Below are 19,619 nucleotides of genomic sequence, written 5' to 3'. Positions count from 1 at the left end.
TAGGCATTTCATTATGACGTAACTATAAGAATTTGGTTGTGAAGCAATAGGCATTTCATTATGATGTAACAAAATGAATTTGGTTGTTAACACGAATAGGCATCTCATTATGATGTAACAATAAGAATTTTGTTGTGATGCAAGAATAGACATTACGTTATGATGTAACAATAAGAATTTTGTTGTGATGCAAGAATAGACATTACGTTGTGACGTAACAATAAGAATTTTGTTGTGATGCAAGAACAGACATTACGTTATGACGTAACAATAAGAATTTTGTTGTGATGCAGGAATAGACATTTCATTATGACAATAAGAATATGGTTGTGACGCAAGAATAGGCATTTCATTGTAACAATTTCATAATATCATAACAATAAAAATGTGGTTGTGACACAAGAATAAGCATTTCATTTTAACACAACAATATCATTGTAACAATTTCATTATAACATATCAATAAGAATGTGATTGTGACGCAATAATAAGCATTTCATTATGATGTAGCAATAAGAATTTGGTTGTGACGTAAGAATAGGAATTTCATTGTGACGTAACAATAAGAATGTAATTGTAAGGCAAGAATAGACATTTCAATATGACATAACTATAAGAATTTGGTTTTGAGGGAATAGGCATTTCATTATAACGTAACAATATGAATTTGGTTGTTAACAAGAATAGGCATCTCGTTATGACGTAACAATAAGAATTTGGTTGTGACGCAAGCATAGGAATTTTTTATGATCTAACAATACGGATTTAACTGTGACGTATAACAGACGAAATGCCTGTTATACGTCATGTAGACAGTACGTCATATGCCTTATGACGTAATAATGGGCATGTGACTCAAAACTAAGCTTTTCTTTGTGATGTAAAAATAGATATTTATTGTTAAAATATACAAACGTCTATTGGAATATTTTTACCACATCCTTCATGGATTTTGTCCTAAATTAAATGGATTATTAATAATATGATGGTCAGATTAAAGCGAGAAGTTTTACATATTTTTTTTTTCTCTTTTCAGTTGCTGTCTGCTACCTCTCAGAGTGTGGATTTTCTTCAGCTGTCCATTCCAGATGATGTGAAGTATTCGAACGATTCTTACTGTGGTCTTTCGTATAAACTCCCTGGGATTTGTCTTCATTTATTTATGGTAACCGAAACACCTGGTGGACGCCATGGTGACACCAACTAAGGGGCCTCGCTTGCTGAAGGGGTACAAGTCGATGACGTCCCCCATGGCGTGTCACCAACCGCGAGTAAACAGTCAGTGGTCAGTGTGGTATTGCATCCTCACCCTCGCCTTTCAGATCTACATAATCGCTAACAGCATCCAGAGGTTTACCAGATACATTTCCTTGCCTTGGCCACCAGATGGCCAGCCATACTTCGAGTTAAATGCGTACGTGGCCTTCATTGGAGCCGCCGTGGTGATTTTACCTTTCTTCGTCTTGGCGGCCATGATGAAGGTGGGAAATCACGCCAATGACGGGTACAAGCTAGGAGAGGATGAACCGGAGATGGTGGTGTATCAAAATCTCAGAGGGCGGAAGTGCTTCCGGTGGTTGAAAGCGATGTGGAGACACGGGGGGCCAATAGCCGCTATGTTACACTTGCTGTCGGCGATGTGTTTGCTTCTGCCCAGGCTTCTGATCCAGGCCCAACTCATTAAAAATGGATTCCTTAGTAAAGGTAAGAATACAGTATCATTTTATGTTCATCTCTGAGAACGAGTTCCTGTTTAAAGCTAAAACTGAGCATGATTTTTATTGATTCTTTTGGTCACTAAAAAAAGTTGACCGAGTAAAAGTTGTGCCCTGGTAGCGGCCCTGAATCCAACAATGGCTAAGCGTGTTGAAAAACGATTTTTTTCGTTGCTGGAGTCTTTTAGGCGCCATCATTCAGCTTATTAATTAAATATCCGTTTGTCGCATCCTCTCTCTCTCTCTCTCTCTCTCTCTCTTCTGTCTATTCTTAAGAAAGCGATCTCATTAAACGTCAGCGGGAGCGTAGCGATCTTTCATCGTTCCGTATCCGTGGCTGTCCGGCCATTGAGCGAAAATAAATTAATTAAATCAACAGATTTTTTATGTACGGTTTATCGCGCCTTGTACGGGTTTCTACATCGAATTGGAAAAAAAATCTCCCGATTTCGGATCCGGGTAGGGTGGGGTGGATGTGGAGGGTAGGGGTAATGCCCGTAAAGAAAACGGCGCCAGAATGCTTCTCGCATTAGAAAGAAGAAAATCTGTTTGTTACGTTGTTGTAGACGTTGAGGCCCGAGAGGTGTATTCCCCTCGAACGTGACAGCGACCAGTTTGAGACGAGCAGCGATCGATGCAGAAAGGCATGACGTTGTTGCAGATCACATGCCACAAGAACAATTTCTTTAAAGTGCTCTTCTCTCTATTATTTCTATCCTTGCAAATGAAGCTCTGTTTATCTTTCTGTGTTTGCCTTTGTGCATTAATATTCTCTCTCTCTCTCTCTCTCTCTCTCGTATATTTCTCTATTTCTCTCTCCTTTCTGTCTGTCTGTCTCGCTCTCTCTCTCATATATTTCTGTATTTTTTCTCTCTCTCCTTTCTGTCTCTCTCTCTTTCTCGTATATTTCTCTATTTCTCTCTCTCTCTCTCTCTGTCTCTCTCTCTCTCATATATTTCTCTATTTCTCTCTCTCTCTCTCTCTCTCTCTCTCATATATTTCTCTATTTCTCTCTCTGTCTCTCTTTCTCTCTCTCATATATTTCTCTATTTCTCTCTCTGTCTCTCTCTCTCTCATATATTTCTCTATTTCTCTCTCTGTCTCTCTCTCTCTCATATATTTCTCTATTTCCCTCTCTCATATATTTCTCTATTTCCCTCTCTCTGTCTCTCTCTCTCTCATATATTTCTCTATTTCCCTCTCTCTGTCTCTCTCTCTCTCATATATTTCTCTATTTCCCTCTCTCTCTCTCGTATATTTCTCTATTCCTCTATTTCTCTCTCTCTCTCTCTCTCTCTCTCTCTCTCTCTCTCTCTCTCTCTCTCTCTCTCTCTCTCATATATTTCTCTATTTCCCTCTCTCTCTCTCTCGTATATTTCTCTATTTCTCTATTTCTCTCTCTGTCTCTCTCTCTCTCGTATATTTCTCTCTCATATATTTCTCTCTCTCTCTCTCTTTCTGTATTTCTCTCTCTCTCTCTCTCTCTCTCTCTCTCTCTCTCTCTCATATTTCTGTATTTTTCTCTCTCTCTCTCTCATATATTTTTCTCTCTCTCTCTCTCATGTATTTCTCTCTCTCATATATTTTTCTCTCTCTCTCTCTCATGTATTTCTCTCTCTCATATATTTTTCTCTCTCTCTCTCTCTCTCTCTCTCTCTCTCATGTATTTCTCTCTCTCATATATTTTTTTCTCTCTCTCTCTCTCTCTCTCTCTCTCTCTCTCTCTCTCTCGTATATTTCTCTCTCTCTCTCTCTCTCTCATATATTTCTGTATTTCTCTCTCTCTCTCTCATATATTTCTGTATTTCTCTCTCTCTCTCATATTTCTGTATTTCTCTCTGTCTCTCTCATATATTTCTGTATTTCTCTCTCTCATATATATTTCTCTCTCTCTCTCTTTCTGTTTCTCTTCCTTTCCCCACTCTCCTTACATCAGTATTTGTTTCTATTTTTCTGTTCTTTGTGTTTCTGTCCGTCCCACATTCTGTCTCAAATCTTTGTCTTTCACTCTCACACCCATATTTATTCTGTCTTTTTCTTTGCACCTTTCTGTTTCTCTTTGCTCCTTCTTTCTGTTTCTCTCGTATTCGTTCACTCGTTTTCCCCGCTTCTCTTTCTCTCGCGCTGTTTTTTTCTCATTCCTTCTATGTTTATCTTTCTTTCTCCTGTCATTCTTATGTATATCTCTTAGTTTCTGTCTCAATTTCTCTTCCGTTCCCCTCTCTTTCTATTTCTCTTCTTACTTTTTTGTCGGTATACATATGTTTCTGTTTCTCTGACTATCTGTGTGTCTCTCTGCCCGCTCCTCTCACAATTTGACTCAGTCTTTCACTCTCCCACACTCATTTATTCTCTCTTCGTATTCTGTGTATCTTTCGTATTCTGTATCTTTTTCTTTCTCTGTCATTTTCTCCACCTGTCTTGCTTTCTGTCTTTATAATAAATAAAACGGGTAGCACGTGTGCCAATAAATTTGCATTTTCCTCCATTAATCTGAAATCTTTCTGTTGTCATTTGGCAGGCGCCTTGCAAAAGGCTCACGGAACCTGTTCTTATATAAACGTATAATAAAACTCTTTCTCTCTTTCTGAGAAGAGAATCAAAATTAGAATTCGTGTCCACTGCAAATGGGACGAGCTACACGCACGAGAGAAACCTTAATACGACAATTTAATTTACTGTTCCAAGAAATGCATTTTTCTCGTTTTTATTCGTATTCCCGTTATCACTTGTTCGAATGCTGCGCATGCGCAGATCCACCAACCATACAGGGGTTCTCCTCGATACTATCGAACTCCATTCCACCCTCTATTAACGATATTTTCCTTCGAGGGGAAAATGCCTCGTCATTACAGCTCATTAAGAAATTAGTACGCCGGTTTAGAAATCACGAGATATATAGCAGACAAAATGCGCATGCGTGAAAAGTGTTGCACTTGTTTGGCTTTCCTGACACGAGTGACCGATTTCTGGAAGTTTTCTGAGTACTCGAGCGGTGTGTTTGGCCTTGTAATTTTTCTTAATAGCTAACGAGGCTTTAATTTCTTTTCTTGGTGCCTCTACGAATATTTTTTCGAGACTTTCCTTCAAGGAAACAAAATGGGCAGGGAAGTTTGATTTGTGGCTTTCTGGAAATTAATTATTGTAAAATGGGCCCCTTTTTAAGGCCGTCTGAGACAACGAACTTAAAATGATTTAAAGCGAAGAGCATTCAACGCGTAAAGCAGAAGTCGCTATTAGATATCCTAAGCATGATCGCCATGTTAGGCTTAACAGTATGTTGCGCTTTTGGTTCTATAATTGGCCACTAGGGTTACACGCTTGATAAATGACAGTTGTTTTCGTACTCTATTCGTGGCCACAGATTTCTCACTCCTGCACTGGTTCCCCCCCCCCCCCTCCTTTGGCCTTAGACACACTCGACTGCTCTTCTCCCTTCCTTTTCCCCCCTCTGGTTCTGCTTATATGCGATATTAACCGGCCCCTTCGTATACGAACGTTTGCTAGCACGATTAAGCATGAATGAGTGATGGAGCATGGAGCATGCACAGTTGGCCGGTAATTAAACAGAGCGCAACCTCTCTTCCCTCGATATTTTTAATTAAGACCCACGTGTCATGGCTATAAGAGGGCGCTAATGTGCAAGAAAATGCGCAACTTGAAAGATGATTGGTTTGTTGGTGTGTGTGTCGTTTGAACTGTGAGTGCAAATGTGGGTGGTTGAGTCGAAATTCTTTCGAATGAATTGAGGAAATAAATCTCATATATGTGTGTGTGTGTGTGTGTGTGTGTGTGTGAGAGAGAGAGAGAGAGAGAGAGAGGGGAGGGAACCAAATATAGGAATGAAATAGACAGATAGATGGAAATAAAGAGAGAGAATAACATACAAGAGGGGGGGAGAGAGAGAGAAAAATATAAGAGAGACAGATAGATCGACTGAAAAAGAAATATGAGAGACAGGTGGTTCGAGAGAGAGGGAGGGAGGGAGAGAAACAGATAGACAGATCAAGAAAGACAACAGAGACAGATAGAAAGAGATAAGAGAGAGACAGATTAAGATAGACAACAGAGATAGATAGAGAGGGGGAGAGAGAGAGAGTGAAGGGCAGATATACAGATCGAGAGAGAAAGAGAGAGAGAGACAACAGAGACAGAGAGAGGAAAAGAGAAAGATAAGAGAGACAGGTGATTCGAGAGAGAGATAGACAAATCAAGAGAGAGATAAAGAGACAGATAGACAAATCAAGAGAGAGATAAAGAGACAGATAGACAAATCAAGAGAGAGATAAAGAGACAGATAGACAAATCAAGAGAGAGAGAGATAGATTAGACAAATCAAGAGAGACAACAGAGATAGATGGGGAGAGAAAGAGATGAGAGAGAGAGAGAGAGAGAGAGAGAGAGAGAGAGAGAGAGAGAGAGAGACGACAGAGAGAGAGGGGGAGAGAAAGAGATGAGAGAGACAGTTGGTGAGAGAGAGAGATCAAGAGAGAAAGAGACAGATCAACAGAGACAGCAGGGGGAGAGAGAGAGAGAGGGTAAGGATTTGCAAGTTTTGTGCGACCAAGCGGCTGTACTGGAGGGGAAGAGAGAGAGAGAGAGAGAGAGAGAGAGAGAGAGACAAGTAATTCGAGAGAGAGGAGCGAGATAAGAGAAATAGTAGACAGATCGAGAGAGAAAAGAGACAGGTAGACAGATCAGGAGAGAGAAAAGAAACAGGTAGACAGATCAAGAGAGAGAGAGATAAGAGAAATAGATAGATCGAGAGAAAGAGAGAGAGAGATGCGGATATATAAATCCAGAAAGAGTTATGAGAAACAGACAAATAGATCGAAAGAAAAAGTGAGATATGAAAGGTAGATACAGAGAGAGAGATATGACAACCAGACAGATAGATGGAGTGAGAAAGGATAAAATTCACCAGAGAGAGAGAAATTTCTGTATTAAATTGTTTTTAAAGGTGTTTAATTAATGAACCCTCAAGCTAAGTTCAAGTGCCTTACTTATTTCAATGGCCCTTACACTACAGGAAGTTATCGCACCCAACTTCCGGTGCCCACCTAAACGTGCACCAAACTAACCTCAATGCGTTACTAATTACCAACGGCGTTCTACAGTAGTGCAAACAACACGCACGTCTGCCGTTTAAAGCGTCCTACAATGTATTAGCGAAGAAGACAAACACCCCTCCTTCCCTTTTTTCTTCCACCAACGGCCTTTCTTCAAATGTGCACACTCACCTGAACGAGAGATGCGAGAAGCGCACCGAAACCTCGATTCGTCTCCGTCATGCGGAGAATGAGGACAGCTGCGCTCACAAGGACATCGGCGAATTTCATCCGTAAAGAGGAATGCGAAACCTTTATTGTGGGCTCTGCAAAGATGGATGTGGGGCCCCCACTTACTTTCCATGTAAATAGACATCAGAGAGCGAGCTTTCTTTGAGACTTCTACGGTGATCCGAAGGTAGCGCAACTCCCCACCCCACTCCATCCCTCCCCCGCTTCTGTTTGGGGGAGGGGAAGAATAAGGGCGGGTACGGAAATCCCGAAGCACAATCCAAAGAAGCAGAAGATAATTGCAACAATCGAATGAACTAGTCTGAGGACGAGATTAAAAAAAAAGCTTTTCAATAGCTTAAAAAAAGCAGACGAAAGAAACCTATACGTCACGTTCGGTTCTGATATCGAGACTGCAGCTGCACATTTCTTGTCAATTTCGCCGAAATAGTCTGACGAAATTAATAACTTTTTTTAATTGTTTAAAAAAAAAAAGCAGACGAAAGAAACATAAACGTCACATTCGGTTCTGATATCGAGATTACAAAGCTAACTTCGGTTGCACATTTCTTGTCGATTTCGCCCACGTGACACCATCGTTATGAACGAGAAACTACGATCGGCGGTCACGTGCGTACATTTAGATTATTGCGCCGCTTGCGTGCTCCATTGTTGTAACTGTTGTGATGAGAACTGTAATAGAAAGTCTAGATAAGGACTCTTGCAAGCCGAATCGATAAAAGACATCGTCTGTCATGTCGGACTACGTATTGATCACGGGCATCACCTAGGTTACAGTCTATTGTATCTTTGCTCGCAAGTGCGAGGGGATGGGGGGGAAGTTGATGGCGTTTGGTTCGGGGAAAACAGTTTATAATGAAGTTATTTCAACTGTGGTACAAACCACACCCTTCACGACGCCATTAGAATTTAATTAAACAAATATTGTAATCTTCTGCAAAGGTATTTGCAGGTTAGTGCCAAAAGATATTTAATTTCGGCTGCCATTGAAGCCAATTTTGAATGGAATCTATTACTCGCATTTTCATTCAATCTCTTCTTTCTTTCTGTGAATAAATACCCCGTCGACATCCTCTTACTGTCTTTCTTTTTTTTTCTTTCATTACCCCTTTCCCCCCCCCCCTTATAGTCAATTGTCCTTCTACCGACAGTTCAGGAGTGTCTAATGTTTGCAGGTGACTTTGCAGTCTTCTGTATTATCACACACTAGATTTCGATCGACTGCCAAGCGCTGTTCCACTCCACTCCACTCTTCTTCCCCCCAACCCCCACCTTTTCATTTCTCATAATATACCGCTTCCGGAGAGAATGAACTGCTACATCGTTAAGCTATCAACAGATGGGATTTTTTTTTTTTCTATTTCTTTCGTTCGTTTTATGATTTGCTCACGCTCTTGACAGAGCTTCGAACATTTTCTTCTTCTCTTTCAGAGTATAATTGAGAGAAGAGGGAAAAAAAGTGGATGTCTTTAACAGCTGAATTTTTAAGTTGTTTTAATTCTCGGGCCAAATCCTACATGAAAAGGATTTTTTCCTGTTTTTTTTTTTTTTTTGGTTACTTAATAGGAACAGCAGGCAGATGGCGCTTTTGAAGAGTTTTTCATAGGATACATTCAACTGGATTTTTTTTTTTTTTACAAGCTGAAAATGCCAAAGTGTAAATAACAAATTTTTTTTTTATTTTTATATTTTTTGCTGATATTGACCTTGACCTTGTCATTGAGAATGCCAAAATCTCCGATTTTGGCATTCTCAATGACAAGACCTTCTTTGACCTTGAAATTTAAGGTCAACCTTCTTTGACCTTAAATTTCAAGGTCAAAGAAGGTTATTAATTATTAAATTTATTTTATAATTTTAAGTGGCAAATTTCTAGTTTAAATGTTTATACATTAAACTAGTGAGCTTGTTAAATTTCAAATTTGCTACTTTATTTTTTTAATTATTTTTAAAAATTTAAAATTTAAATATGTGAAATGCTATTTAAATACATAACTAGGCTGTAAAAGAGATTTTTCAAATTTTCTTTTATAAAAAAATTTATAAAATTATCAGGACTTGTTTCTCGTGAAATTCCAGTCTCCTGATTAGGAGTCCATGGGGAACCAAGCCCCAATAAGGATTCTCAATACAAAGATTTCAGGGATTGTAAGGATTATGGTAATTGTAAGGGTTCTCGTTACAAGGATTAAAGGTATTTCAAGGAGTTTCGTTACGAGGATTTAAAGGATTGCAAGGATTTTCTTTACAAAGATTGGAAGAATGCGGGGATTCTTGTAACAGTGGTCCTTGCAATCTCTGTGGATTGCAAGGATTCTCTTGACAAGGATTATCGCTACAAGGATTGCAGTGATTCTGGTTCCAAAGATTGCAAGGAGTCTGGTGAGGAGGGCCATATGATGCAAGGAAGCTTGAGGCTTATGCTTCACCGGCCAAAAAAAAATAATAATTCCCGAGTTACCCTGAGAGAGAGAGAGAGAGAGAGAGAGAGAGAGAGAGAGAGAGACACAAAAGTAAAAGGGAATAACCAAGAAAGCAAAAGAGAGAAGAATGATGATATTCAGCTCAGGATCCTGGGGTTGTAAAGGTTCTTATTACAAGGATTTTAGTTACAAGGATTTCAAGAATTGCAAATATTCTGGTGACAAGGATTGCAGTGATTTTCGTTCCAAGGATTGCAAGGATTTTGGTGAAGAGAACTGTAAGGATTCTTTTTTCCAGGGTTAAGTATTACAAGGATATTGTCGTTTCAAGTTTTAAAGGATTGCAAGATTGCAGGGATTCTCCTCACAGAGATTTCAGGGATTGCATGGATTCTCGTAATAGGGATCGCAACGATTCTAGTTACAAGGACTTCAAGGATTGCAAAGATTCTCGTTTCGAAGATTACAGAGATTCTCGTTTCAAGGATTATGCATGGTTTTTTCTCCCGATGATGACAGGGATTGTAAGGGTTCTCGTTACAAGGATTTCGTGGATTGCGAGGATTTAAAAGATTGCAAATAGTCTTACAAGAATTATAAGGATTTCCATTACAAGGATTCCAAGCATTGTAGGATTCCTTGTTGCAAGATTGCGGGGATTCTCTTAACAAGGATTCCAAAATTTCAGGGATTCTGTAACAAGGATTGAAGGGGTGTTTTTTAAACAAGAATTGCAAGGATTCTCTTGACAAGCAATAAATGGATTCTCGTGATAAGGATTCTGGTTATAATCAGGATCATAAATCGGAATACTTGGACTTTTACCAGGATTGGTGCCAAAAGAATCAGAATCTCAGTTGCTAGAATTTTTTAAACAGTTAACCAGAATTTCATAATGTTATTAGAATAATTATAAACATTGAGGAAGATTCCCAAATAATTATTTAAATAAGTACCAGAATCAGAATCTCCTAATTAAAATAATCGGTATTAGAAAAAAAGAAAAGAAAAAAAAAAAAAAACTGAAATCTGATAGTTAAGGACCGGAATGCCAAATTCATTCCATCATATACATAAAGAGGTTCTCACAGAGAAAGAACTGGCAAATCATAATTCCCCTGGACATTAGGAAACTATATCTTTGGAGAGGAGTGTACCATAAAAATGTTAAAAGTGTGGTTTTGAACGCTCAGTGCATTAAGAGTAGCTCAATCATTTCCACTTTTCGAGAACACAGTTAAAAAAACGTTTTAAGAGTGCCATAACCTGCACAAGCACCACCAACGCTGATGGCTTTCTCAATCATTTCGAGACCCAACTATGGTTTCCAGTCTCTCTCTTCACAATTAAATTTTATGCGACTACAACAGCAATATTTCTGTTTACAGACACGCATCCAACACTGACATTACTCCACTTCAAAAGCCTCCTCCCATTAAGGAGACGCGTGGAAATAACTGATTTATGACCACAGATTTCCTTATTCCTGCTAAGTATGCACTTTGGATGTGCAAAGGAAGTTCCATTTATCGAAGAGGTGGGAGAAGTAGAAAAGGAGGAGCAAAGTTAAATAAAAATGGCCGCACCTTGTTTTTAATAAGAACTATTTCTAAATACTGCAATCACACATCCAGCATCGTATATACATTACATTGCCAAAGGTATTGGACATCCACCGGGATTTGGGAAAGATTGAGACCGGGAATTGAGAAAGACGATAGGGGTGGAGATAATTGTCCTCCTCTGTGTAGATCCTGATACTATCCTGATAGACCCATCTTAATTGGTCCGAGGAATGTTAGGAAGGTGTGACATGCAGTAACGAATCATGGTACATGTTTATCAGTCTGATAGTCATCTTTGAATCTTGTAGATGCTCGGGGAACCATGTTGTTTGGGGCTGAACCATTGGTTCAGACCCAAACAACGAGAACTTGAAACATCGACTTGTTGGACATTTTCTGGCTTTTCTATTTCAGCATGACAATGCACCATGTCATACTGCGCAATCTTAAAAAAAAAAAAAAAAAAAAAAAAAAAAAGCGCCTTCGTGGATAGCACAGTTGGTAGGATCGCTGTACTCACCACGCGTGGAGAAGACCTGAGTTCGAGTCCAATTGGTGGCGGGAGGAATTTTATGGGCCTTTTTCACAACGTGGCTGAGTTAGTAGGTCTCAGGCGAGCGTAGCATGGTTTTTTCTCCCGCAAAGTCGAGTTTTTCATCCAGCAAACAGAAAATCGACTTCGGGACATACGCAAATGACAGACAATACACGGGAGAAAAATCTTAGTTTCTACTTAATTTTTCAATTCATTGATTTGTCAATCTGAATAATTTAATCAGTAGTGCTGCCATCTGGTGGATATACCTTTCTGTAATTATAATTTTAATTTATTTTTAAAAATATATATAGGCATTTTCTGTTCATGATCCCGTGGGATGTTGTTATAGAGATGGGGGCACGCGCTGTACCTCATTAAAAGGGCTCATACGTCAGTACATTGGACTCCACGTGGAAGAGGGAAGGTTATGGTTATTATTTATTTCATTTTATTATTATTATTATTTATTTTTTTTTTTTTTTGAAAACGTGATTTTAAGTCAAGCATGTTTGCTATAAAAGAATCATGAAAAAGATGGCTTTTTTTGGGGTGGGGGGGGTCTTCAGTTTTCTGTGTGCGGTTAGGAGCAAGAATGAATGCATGTTTATTATATGTGAGCCCATTCTGCGCAGTCCAGGAGGGTTGTGTCCAGTTACGATGTACTTTAGAAGCAATTGTACCTTTCGTTCTTTCTTCCATCTCTCCGATATGAGATGCCACGCAATGTCCAGCCTCAAAGGAAACAAAAGATGATATTGCTGATAAAAATAGAACGCACATCGAAGATACATGTGATTTTTAAAGTAAGTTCTTCTTAGGATGTTTTTGTCTGCGTCTAATAAAAAAAGGCAAAAATGAAAATAAATATAGAACTGAGCTCATAATAAAAAAAGGAAAAAAAGAAATAAATATAGAACTGAACTGTATCGTGAGATCGAGATTTTTTTACAGATTTTTTTGTTTCTTTATTTCATTCTAACGATTAAAAAATCATCCGCTATGAACCATAACTGCTGTATATTCATGATCAGGATCAACGTATTAATGGTTGTCTCAATCCTTTAAATCCTTCTAACGAGAACTCCTACAATCCCCATCCTTGCAATCCTTGAAACGAGAATCTTTGTTAAAAGGACCTTCGCAATCCTTGAAATCTGACATCTACAGAATGGAGATCATCGCATAATTCGAAAGCCGAGAAGAGATTTTAATTTTTTATTTCGGAGTTCTCATAAAAGTATTATTTTTTTAATAATTCAAAAGTAAACAAATTAGTGGATTGTTTTTAGCAGTATTTAAAACTGCTTACATTAAAATTTACAATTTTACAAGTTTTTAAAATTTAACAATTCTAACTTTAAAACGTTTCAAAATTGTAGTTGTTTCGAAACTAACTTTTAAAATTTCTAACTTTTTTTAACTTAAAAATTTTAAGTTTAAAAAAAAAATAGCTAACATTGAAAATTTTTATCTTTAGAAAACTTTTTAAAAATAAATTTTTAATGTTTTAAAGTGCACCTTAAATTTAAAAATGTTTTTTAAATCGTTAAAATATAATGCTTTGACATTTTTAAAATTTCGTGGTTTAAAAAGTTAATTTGAAAAAAACTACTTTTTAAAATTTAATGCTATAAAATTATTTTTATGGGTTTTTTTTTAAATGTCCTGCTTTTTAAAATTTTCAATAGTTCATTTATATTTTAAAATTATGTATCGGTTTTATTTATTGAATATTTTAAATATCTCAATGCAGACTTATACATCCCTACAAACTTCTGGCTGTCTCTTTATATGGAGAGTGGTGATCATTGCATTATTCGAAAACAATGAAAAAAATTATAAATTTTTATTTGGATTAGTTATCATAAAAAGCGTTACATTTTTAATACTTTAAAAAAATTAGCGGATTATTATCAGTGGTATTTAAAATTGCATTGAAATTGTAAAATTTTTCAGATTTTAAAATTTAGCGTTTTTAAACTTTGTTTTAAAATTTAAAATAATACTTTAAAATAATAATATTTTAAAAATGTGACATTAAATTTTGGCATTTTTTAAATAAGGTAAAAAGGAGAAAAAAGAAAAGAAAAAAAAGGAGAAAAATATTTAAAATGTTTTATTTTAAAATTTAAAATTCTTTTCAAATTTAACGTGTTTAAACTTTGTTTTAAAATTTAACTTTAAAATTTTAATAGTTTAAAAAATCTGACATTAAATTTTTGTATTTTTTTAAATAAGGCAAAATAAGGGTAAAAAAATAGGAAAAAAGGCGAAAAATATTAAAAATAAGTAATTTATTTTGAAATGTAAATATGTTTTCAAAATTTATCGTTTTTAAACTTTGTTTTAAAATTTAACTTTAAAAATTTAATGTTTTAAAAATCTGACATTACAAAATTTAATGTTTTTAAATAAGAAAAAAAGGAGGAAAAATATTTTAAATATAAAATGTCATATTTTTAAAAAAATTCTTAAAGAATATTATATTTAATGTAATATTTCACATTTTAAAAATTCAATGTCTTAAAGTTAAAATTTTAAAAATTAAACTTTTAAATTTGGTTTGATTAAATTTTAAATTACGTGCATGAATTTTCCCTTTTTGAATATTTTAGATGTCTTAAAATGTTTATTTGTTCATCCAATGTACCAATGAGAAATTTCATGATTTTTGTTATAGGCGCCATCTGGCGGACAGACCTCGACTTCTTCATTACTTACAGAAATCGTTTGGTAGTGCTAAGTTTCCTCGAGACTTTGAACGAAACCGAAGTTCTAAACCAATCCCAAGATAACGAACCCCGAATTCCCCATCGTACCGAAGTACAGATTGAAGAGGACACTTTGATTTCCCCAGAGTTCATTAACTACACTTTGGCAGTATTGGTGTACGCACTAAGATATCCAGCAGTCTTTTGGAAGGTCAACAAATGCTTTGGGCTTCTGTTTTCTGCTCAACTGATCATGAATGCTGTACAGATGCTGTTGACATACACAGGATTCGCCGTGCTCTACAAGATTCACATCTATGGTCCCAAAGTGATGCTTCTGCGATTCAGCCCTCTTCTGCTGAATGTTCGTCTGGCTGTGCTACTTTTTCTAGCGTACACTGCAGTACTGACGCTGTCCGGGTCGGTGATGTACATGTACGGTCTTCAGAAATACCGAGAATGGCAGGATGCCAGAAACAAATGCCATCTGATCACCTGGAAACAAGAATCGAAGAGATTATTGGTTTACGCCCCTCATCTTGGAGGTTTTCTGGTCCTCCTCTTGGTGGCGTTGTGCTCGTCTCCCCTAATGTACGATTTCATGTTGGTGTACTGTGGAAGCCTGGACGGATTCGTGCTGGCCGGGGTTGTGGGCACCATCGTTCATCTCTTTCTGTGGATTGTCTTGTGGTTAGTTTTAACCATCAAATATCGTTGGGCCTTCGTTGGAGATAGATTTCAGATGTCCAAGGACATTCACATGGGAGGATGCAAAGGTGGCCAAGAAGCGCCTCTGTTGGTAATCGACAGCGGACAGACGTATCAAGTAAGAGAGAAGGATTCTAAGAAAGCTATTCTGAATCTTGTTCACAAATCTTTGGCTAGTCAAAAACCGATTTCTCCAACGGATGACGATGACATCTACTGGTTGAAGCCCAAACCACCTTCTCCTAAAGAAACGAAAGAATCGCCAGAAACTGATCGTTTGGCGTGGTTAAAAACGCAGAGGAAGTCACCCGGATTGAAACACAAGGTGATATTTGAGGATGGCGTCCTCACGTCTGGCACTTGCAGGCGAACCCGATCGCTGAAGAAATCTCCGAAGATAGTGGGAAGGTTTAAGAAGCAGAATGTGAAATTCGAAGATCTCTCAGACTCGGATGATGGCGACTATGCCACATTAAGGGACATGACCAGCGTTCGGGAAGATGGAGATGGTGATGATGGACAGCTGAGACAGGTAAGAAAAGTACAAAACTCTCTCTCTCATTTTCTATCTTTATCTCTGTCTTTCTTGTCTCTCTCATTCTGTTTTCTCTTATTCTCTCTCTCTCTCTCTCTCTCTCTCTCTCTCTCTCTCTCTCTCTCTCTCTCTGTCGTATTTTCTGCCCCTGCCCATTCCACTCTCGTGTGTAGCACAGTTGGTATAATCACCGTCCTCCCCACACGAGTTGAAAAGATCTGAATTCGAATACCGTCAATAAAGTAAGGAATTTTTATGGGTCATTTTCAAACGTGGCCGAGTTAGTCGGTCTCTGGTGAGGGTAGCATGGAAACTCGTGTTTCCTTCCAACAAAGAGTAAATCTACCACAATTTACTCACATATTACATTCAGCGCAATATGGCCTAAGTTGCTGGTGCGCCTAAAACCCTACAACAATCCTCCTCTTTTCCCTTTTCTGTCTATCTTTTTCTGTCTCGCTCTCTTGCTCTTTTCTCTCCTTCTCCCTGTGTTTTTTATTCTACATCAGTCTCTCTCTCTGTCCCACTCAGTCTATTTTCTCTTTCTTTCTCTTTGTCTGTCTTGTTTTTGCGTCTCTCTTCTTTCTCTCTTTTGATGTCTCCGATTCTGTTTTCTCTTTCTGTCTTTTGTTCCCTTTATGTATATGTCCGTGTTTTTCTGTAATTTTTTCTCTCTTTTTTTTCTCTTTCTTTCTGTGTCTTTTTTCTTTTTCCTTTTTTCTCATTCCTTTTCCTCTGTTTTTCCTTGACTTCCTACTTTCTCTCTCCTTGTATGTCTTTGTCTCTGTCTTCTTTTTGTCTCTTCTTTTTCTCTTGATATCTCCGATTCTATTTTCTCTTTCTTTTTCTATCTTTTGTTCTGTCTATATACGTCCGTGTTTTTCTGTAATTTTTTTTCTCTGTCTCTCTTCTCTTTCTTTTTCTCTGTCTCTTCTGTCTTTGTGTTTTATCTGTTTCCTATTTTCTCATTCCATTTCGTCCCTCTCTCTCTGTTTTTTCTTGCCTCCGTATTTTTTTCTCTCTCCCTGTACATCTTTGTCTGTCTTTTTGTCTCTCTTCTTTCTCTCCTATGACGTCTCCGATTCTATTTTCTCCTTTTTCTGTCTTTTATTTTTTCTATATATGCCTATTTTTCTGTCATTTTTTTTTCTCAATCTCTCTTTCTATATCTCTGTCTCCTCTATCTTCGTCTCTGTCTTCTCTTTTTCCTTTTTATCATTCTTTTTCCTCTCTCTCTGTTTTTTTTTTTTTTTTGCCTCGCGTCTTTTTTCTTCGTTTTTGTCTTCTTTCTATCTTTTTTCTCTCTTTTAATGTCTCTGTCTCGCTCATTATATTTCTGTTTCTTTTTCTGTCTTTTGTTCTCTATATATATGTCTGTTTTTCTGTCATTTTTTTCTCAATGTCTCTCTTTCTATATTTCTTTCTCTTCTATATTTGTCTCTGCCTTCTATATTTTTCCTTTCTCTCTCTCTCTGTATTTTTCACTGCCTCCATATTTCTTTTCTCTCTCTCTCTCTCTCTCTCTCTCTCTCTCTCCTTGCATGTCTTTGTCTTCTTTCTATCTTTTTGTCTCTCTTCTTTCTCTCTCTCGATGTCTGTCTCACTCATTCTATTTTCTCTTTCTTTTTCTGTCTTTTGTTCTCTACATATACGTCTGTCGATTTGTGTGATTTTTCTCTTTGTTTCCTCTATATTTGTCTCTGTCTTCTATTGTTTCTCTCTCTCTCTGTATTTTTTACTTCCTCCGTATTTCTTTTCTCTCTCTCCTTGTACATCTTCGTCTCTGTCTTCCTTCTATCTTTTTGTCTCTCTCTCTCTCGATGTCTGTCTCACTCATTCTATTTTTCTCTCTTTTTCTATCTTTTATTTTCTCTATCTCTCTTTTTCTGTCATTTTTTTCCATGTCTCTATCATCTGTCCTACTATTTTTGCTTTATGTTTCTCTCATTCTATTGTTCTCTCTCTCTCTCTCTCTCTCTCTCTCTCTCTCTCTCTCTCTCTCTCTCTCATGAGTCAACGTTCAATCTTTAATAGAAGTAGATATGTGTTAACATTGAACTGTGAATTGCTGTTGAAACCTTGCAGCACAGATGATCAGGAGTCTGTTGAAAAAGAAACGTTGACCCATGAAGCTCTCGCAGTTTGCCAACTATCTAACTGATTTCTTCTTCTTCCTATCCACCTATCCTTCTGTCTATCCAACCTGCTTTCAATGCACTTTCCAATAATCAAATAAGCGGCAGAATGCAATGCAATGGCTCCTTCGTAGCAATAAGAAAACTTGTAACTTAATAAACTCGTTCTGCTATTGGCTGCCAACAAATAGAGGCTGATCTGATCGCTTGCAAATGCATGCTACGGAATGCGGACAGTAAACGCGGAGTAAGATAATATTAAACCGATCCCGCCAGACGCATACATTAACAAAATCCTCATTTGTCTTGTTTGCCTTTAGTTTTACACTGGTTCACTATCCTGCAGAAACTACTGCGACCCCTAGCGGCTGATGGAGTGCCCATTCCAGACGACGGAGACTACGAGAATCTTCTGGAGGACAGCCCGACCAGTGGACAGCTGCGAGTTCCCGTCGCCGTGCATCGACATCCACTGGGAAGCACCACCCCTCGGAGTACCAGAAGCACAGATTCGGGCATCACGAAAGGAAACGGAGAAGATGGTAATGTGTCGCCCCGTTCGGGATCGGTCAGCGAGTCCTCGACGTCTCCGGAGAAAGGCAGCAGTGAATCGTCCAGTGGAGTTCACTCGAACGCCAGCATCGGCGACAAGCGGTCGTCCAGCATGGAAAATCTCACCCAAGGGACTTTGCACAAGCCGACGTGGAAGAGTATGTCTTTGCAGCGAACTGCTGTCCCCCCGCCCTCGTGTGATCGCACCCCTCGAATAGTGTTACTAAAGGACAAAAACCTACCTCGTACTTTTCGAGCGGACGGTGGACGATTCAGCGAAACAGGCGAAAGCACCGTGGTCATCCACCGCAAACAGAAACGACCCAAGAACAATGACGTCACCGCGACTGTGGACCCTTTCGGACGTGCAACAAACATTCGCATGACCTCGTTCACCGATCAACCCGATTTTCCAACCACCGTAGTTAGCATCGCGTCGCCCAAACCATCGCCCACCTCACCACCCCCTAGTGGCAGTCAGATGAGAGGAACTCAAGCCAACCATCTTACTGTCACGTCGCAACACCAAAGGAGAGACTCGGCAAATTATTCTTTGGCGTCGTCCGTGGAATCAGACAACGGCCCCTCCCACTCTTGACGAAGGAAGGATTCAAGGTCACGTGACCGCTCGGCCCAGAGTTAGGTGGATCTTCACGATTGGACAATGCGGAATTTTTTATTCTGTGGTGCTTACTGTGATTTTTCTGCTGCTGTGCAGCGCGTCTGTATATAAATGCAAACACGGACTGAAAGTGTTTTATTCTATCGTACCCTCCTGTCTTGGGTTCGGTCTGTTTCCTGCGGGTTTCAGAAGAGCAAACCGAACCAGCTGATTGTTGTGAAACTCTATGAAGGATCACTTGTTTGTTTTGCATATATTGTTCCTCTATCGACGCAAACTACAAGATGGTTCTCGAAGCTAGCAAGTAGATCATTGTCCCAATCCCCAATTTCCCATCTTATTGCTGACCCCATTGGGCATCAAAGTGGACCATTTTGAGCTACGCTTTCAGGACTGTCTTGTGGTTTCATGTTCTCAAACACAAATGTAATGAAAACCATTGTACCTGTGTTTATAAATTGGTATTTATTGAAGATTTTGGTTCAGACTTCTTTAGTTATGAATTCATCAAGACACCTACTGTCCAACCAAAAGTATTCGATCTCCCCCTCTCCTCCAACTGCGATAGAAATGTTATTAATCTATATTATGTTTGGATTAAGTGTGCTCGAATACTTTTGGTCACACAGTGTATTTGTGATCAATTCTATTTTGACATACAGATTTCGGTTGAAGAAAAAACTATCATCCAATGCTGAAAATTATCGAGAAAAAATTTTAAAAGTTAATTTTTATCACTTAAATTTTTCCCTCTTTTTTTTTTTAATCACTTATCACAAAAAATAAATAAAAGTAATAAAATCAAGATAATAAAA

The 19,619-nt window shown here is 38.1% G+C and overlaps 1 protein-coding gene across 1 annotated transcript in view; it reads left to right on the top strand.

Annotated features, from left to right (window-relative positions):
* LOC150077910 (uncharacterized) overlaps window positions 1-19,277 on the top strand; it is a 31,289-nt gene extending 12,012 nt beyond the window's left edge. The window contains exons 2-4 of the mRNA XM_090385574.1: window positions 1,037-1,704; window positions 14,222-15,492; window positions 17,977-19,277. Coding sequence (XP_090241700.1) covers window positions 1,191-1,704; window positions 14,222-15,492; window positions 17,977-18,780 — 2,589 coding nt within the window. The 5' untranslated portion in view covers window positions 1,037-1,190 and the 3' untranslated portion in view covers window positions 18,781-19,277. The remainder of the gene's footprint in view (window positions 1-1,036; window positions 1,705-14,221; window positions 15,493-17,976) is intronic.
* The last annotated feature ends 342 nt before the right edge of the window (window positions 19,278-19,619 follow it).

The sequence above is a fragment of the Mastigoproctus giganteus genome, chromosome 11 (assembly GCF_048544385.1).
Source record: "Mastigoproctus giganteus isolate SK-2022 chromosome 11, ASM4854438v1, whole genome shotgun sequence".
Taxonomy (NCBI): domain Eukaryota; kingdom Metazoa; phylum Arthropoda; class Arachnida; order Uropygi; family Thelyphonidae; genus Mastigoproctus; species Mastigoproctus giganteus.
The sequence above is the reverse complement of the archived record's forward strand: the minus strand, read 5'-3'. Positions and strand labels throughout refer to the sequence as shown.